Source organism: Etheostoma spectabile, chromosome 13 (assembly GCF_008692095.1).
Source record: "Etheostoma spectabile isolate EspeVRDwgs_2016 chromosome 13, UIUC_Espe_1.0, whole genome shotgun sequence".
In the NCBI taxonomy this organism is placed as follows: Eukaryota; Metazoa; Chordata; class Actinopteri; order Perciformes; family Percidae; genus Etheostoma; species Etheostoma spectabile.
In genome coordinates this window covers 26,384,274-26,387,260 of record NC_045745.1, presented here as the reverse complement: position 1 = coordinate 26,387,260, position 2,987 = coordinate 26,384,274, and the positions used below count along the sequence as shown (strand labels likewise).

Here is a 2,987-nt window from a genome sequence, read left to right as displayed (position 1 = left end):
TTACATGATTTCAAATTTCTCGATGTTGAATCATGCATGTTAAGTTGCATGTAAATTTCACTTCATATTTTTAAGTGGCCTACCTGTAATAGGGCGAGCCATATAATAATTACACTGTGCCAGAAATAGATATATGAGGCATATGTTTTCAACGTCCAGAGCAACTTCTGTAGATAATCAGTTAAAGAGGCAATTAAGTAATACAACCACATGACTGTTCTTATGTAAATAGAGACGCTGCAGTGTCTTAAACACCTAGTGTGTGCTCTCATTTAAATGTGAATGCTAGCAGCTCATTAGGGCGTATGAGATTATTCAAAGAAAGATGGTAATTAATGACTTGTTTGCAATAAACACTAATTAAGGAAGCAAGAAGTGAGTAACTGCATGTCCTCAGTTTAACCAATTTGTCAGCAACACACTTGTTTATCAGACAAACAAACATCACATGTATCATATATTTTTATTTATTACATATACATGGTACCAGGAACAATATTACTATAGGACTATAATTTATGACTTTTGTTAAAATGCTAATAAAGTTTTCTTTGACATATTTATGTAAAATACAGACAGGTTAATGCTGTGTTTTATGCCTGAATAAAACATTATATAGGTATTAACATTTGTATTTAAAATATCTGACATTACATGTTAGAAGTATTTGGCACCAAGTAATGTTTAATAGAATAAGTAACATAGGACTCTTTTTAAAAAACATTTTTTAGAATATTTGCTCGTAAAATTTGTTCACGTCTTAGTTCTGGAGAATCAAGAGATTCTTTTTTCATCTGAGAACAGTTCCACTCAAGAGGAAAAAGTACAAATGTATCAAAAAGAGGGGGAAAAAAGGCATTGTTAGAGTGATAACGCTGCATGCATAGATCGGCCTCAGAGGTGGAAACAGTTTGAGCTTATATGAAGTAAGAAGTGTTCCCCATTAAACCTCAAAAAAATGATATTTTTAATACATTTTGGTAACAGAAGGGGACGGATCTAATTAAGAGCTCCCGTCAGAGAGCCACGGACAGGTTGCTCTAACTATTTTCCTTCTCACAGCGGCTGAAAGATAAATACAACTCAGAAATTCTTTCAAACGTCTGTCTTTAGAAAGCCCTCATTTGCTCGTAGGCATCAGGCTTTTTATGAGAACCCCAGACGATTCATCTCTTCAGATGTCCATCCGTTCCACCCCATCAGGCCATGCGTCCTGTATTTCAGCTGTGGCAGGCAGCAGGTGTCTGGGTCGCTGGCTCAGTCCCTGTCATCCTCCCAATCTGTCACCCAGTGGTCCCTCAACTCAGGAACTGTGTGTAGCCCTCAGCGCCCGTTACTATGACATCCATCCAGATCCTCATGGCCTCCGGGGAGGGGGCCACCATGTAGTAGAGGCGGTCGTGGGTTTTCACACAGAAGGTCAAAGATGGGTTGGGGCTCTGGAGGATCACAGGAAGAGGGGGGGACTGTTTAGACTGTAAACTGCACCTGTTGCATCTTTTTCCTCAGAGACATTTGTCAGAACAACAGAATATATCACAGCATGTGCTCACAATTCAAATGTGTTACATATAGTCTGTTTCAACCTTTTCATTGCCTGTAGCACGCATCATACATCATGCACCCCAACTGAATTCAAATCAACTTAATCCAGTCTAATAGGGATCTTTCCATCTAAAAATAGCACCCTATTGAAAATATTCCCATTTTTATGTAACACAGACACCCAATTTGGCAGCAGGACATTTAAATTACGTAGTTTCATAACTATATTTTTTTAAGTAGTATACATGTTTAATTGCTGCTCACAAACAGCCAAGCTTCTGACAATACTTTCACAATGAAATCTAGCTTTATTCTAATATTTGAGAATCTGTAGCATTTTTGAATTAAACCCTTCATATTTTATTCCACTATATGTCTACTGATGAATATAAAAATGATAAACATCCATGCAAAAACATTATAAAAAAATCCCAGATGAAGTTCTGAACTGTATGCGATGGGGGGGGAAATATAGTGTTTGGTACCTTGGTGGCAATGCGAAGGTGATCGTAATAAACCTCCTCAATCGCCTGAAAGTAAATGAGCCCTTTCAGCTTGGTCTCATGCTTGTCTGAGAAAAAAAACAAAAAAACATGTTAAGATACATTACATTACGCCTTGTACTGATGCAAGACCTCTGCCAGCCCAAGCAGTAGACACTAGACAGAGCAGTTCAGCCAGTGAGGATACATTTTCATTTTTCAACAAATATTTCTTACACACCTGTGGAGAAGTAAAATTGGTAGAGGGTCATAAATTATTTCTTTTTCCTATATTATGTAAAAGATTTTCTATCTCAAAACATGAGCTTCTCAATGTTAGTTCAGCCAACAAATAAATTAAATTGCACATTTACTTACGCCACTTAACTATCCATTTAAAAGTAAATGTTTCAGAAAAAGAAATAAGAAACCAGGCACAAAAAATACATTTTTTGTCAAAGAAAATGCAGATAATACGTTTGTATTTTCTGCATTTTCTTTGACAAAAAGACCTAATAGATAAGGTGTTTTGTAATGACATGGCTGGTCCCAGCAGAATGTAAAACATAAGAAAATGTGTGATTTGCCATTATCTGTTTTTAATATACTGCTTAAGCAAAACATTTTTACTTCCAAATTTCCTTCTGCCTCCATAGCTGTGATGATTTGAATGACAACAACTCGCAGGTCGGAGCAATTCAGTAGGGAATCACAGGTATATATGATTGGATGAGGATTGTTTGTTGTGACTTAACTAGATTACTTTAAAGAGGACATTTATGTCATGTCATGTTTATTATTAGTTTCTTGTTTCCTTTACTTGTTAGTTCCACGAAAGATAAAATCCTGCCATAAAAGTAGTTTATGTGTAAAAAAAAAAGGAACACTAACTTAAACCTGGATGGAGAAATCAGACAGAAAAAACAGCTGTAAAGCAGAAAGGTGTGAACTCTTTTTTTT

General features: G+C 36.1%; 1 protein-coding gene across 12 annotated transcripts in view; it reads right to left on the bottom strand.

Moving 5' to 3' along the window:
* Positions 1-452: 452 nt before the first annotated feature.
* The window catches only part of phldb1a (pleckstrin homology-like domain, family B, member 1a), a 29,835-nt gene continuing 27,300 nt past the window's right edge, over positions 453-2,987 (bottom strand). For 8 of the 12 annotated variants that reach the window (XM_032534461.1, XM_032534466.1, XM_032534469.1 and 5 more), the window contains 2 exons: positions 2,031-2,116; positions 453-1,439 (listed from right to left, as the gene is read on the bottom strand). In XM_032534461.1, coding sequence (XP_032390352.1) covers positions 1,299-1,439; positions 2,031-2,116 — 227 coding nt within the window. In that variant the 3' untranslated portion in view covers positions 453-1,298. The remainder of the gene's footprint in view (positions 1,440-2,030; positions 2,117-2,987) is intronic. The other 4 variants (XM_032534463.1, XM_032534465.1, XM_032534464.1 and 1 more) reach the window with 1 other exon arrangement.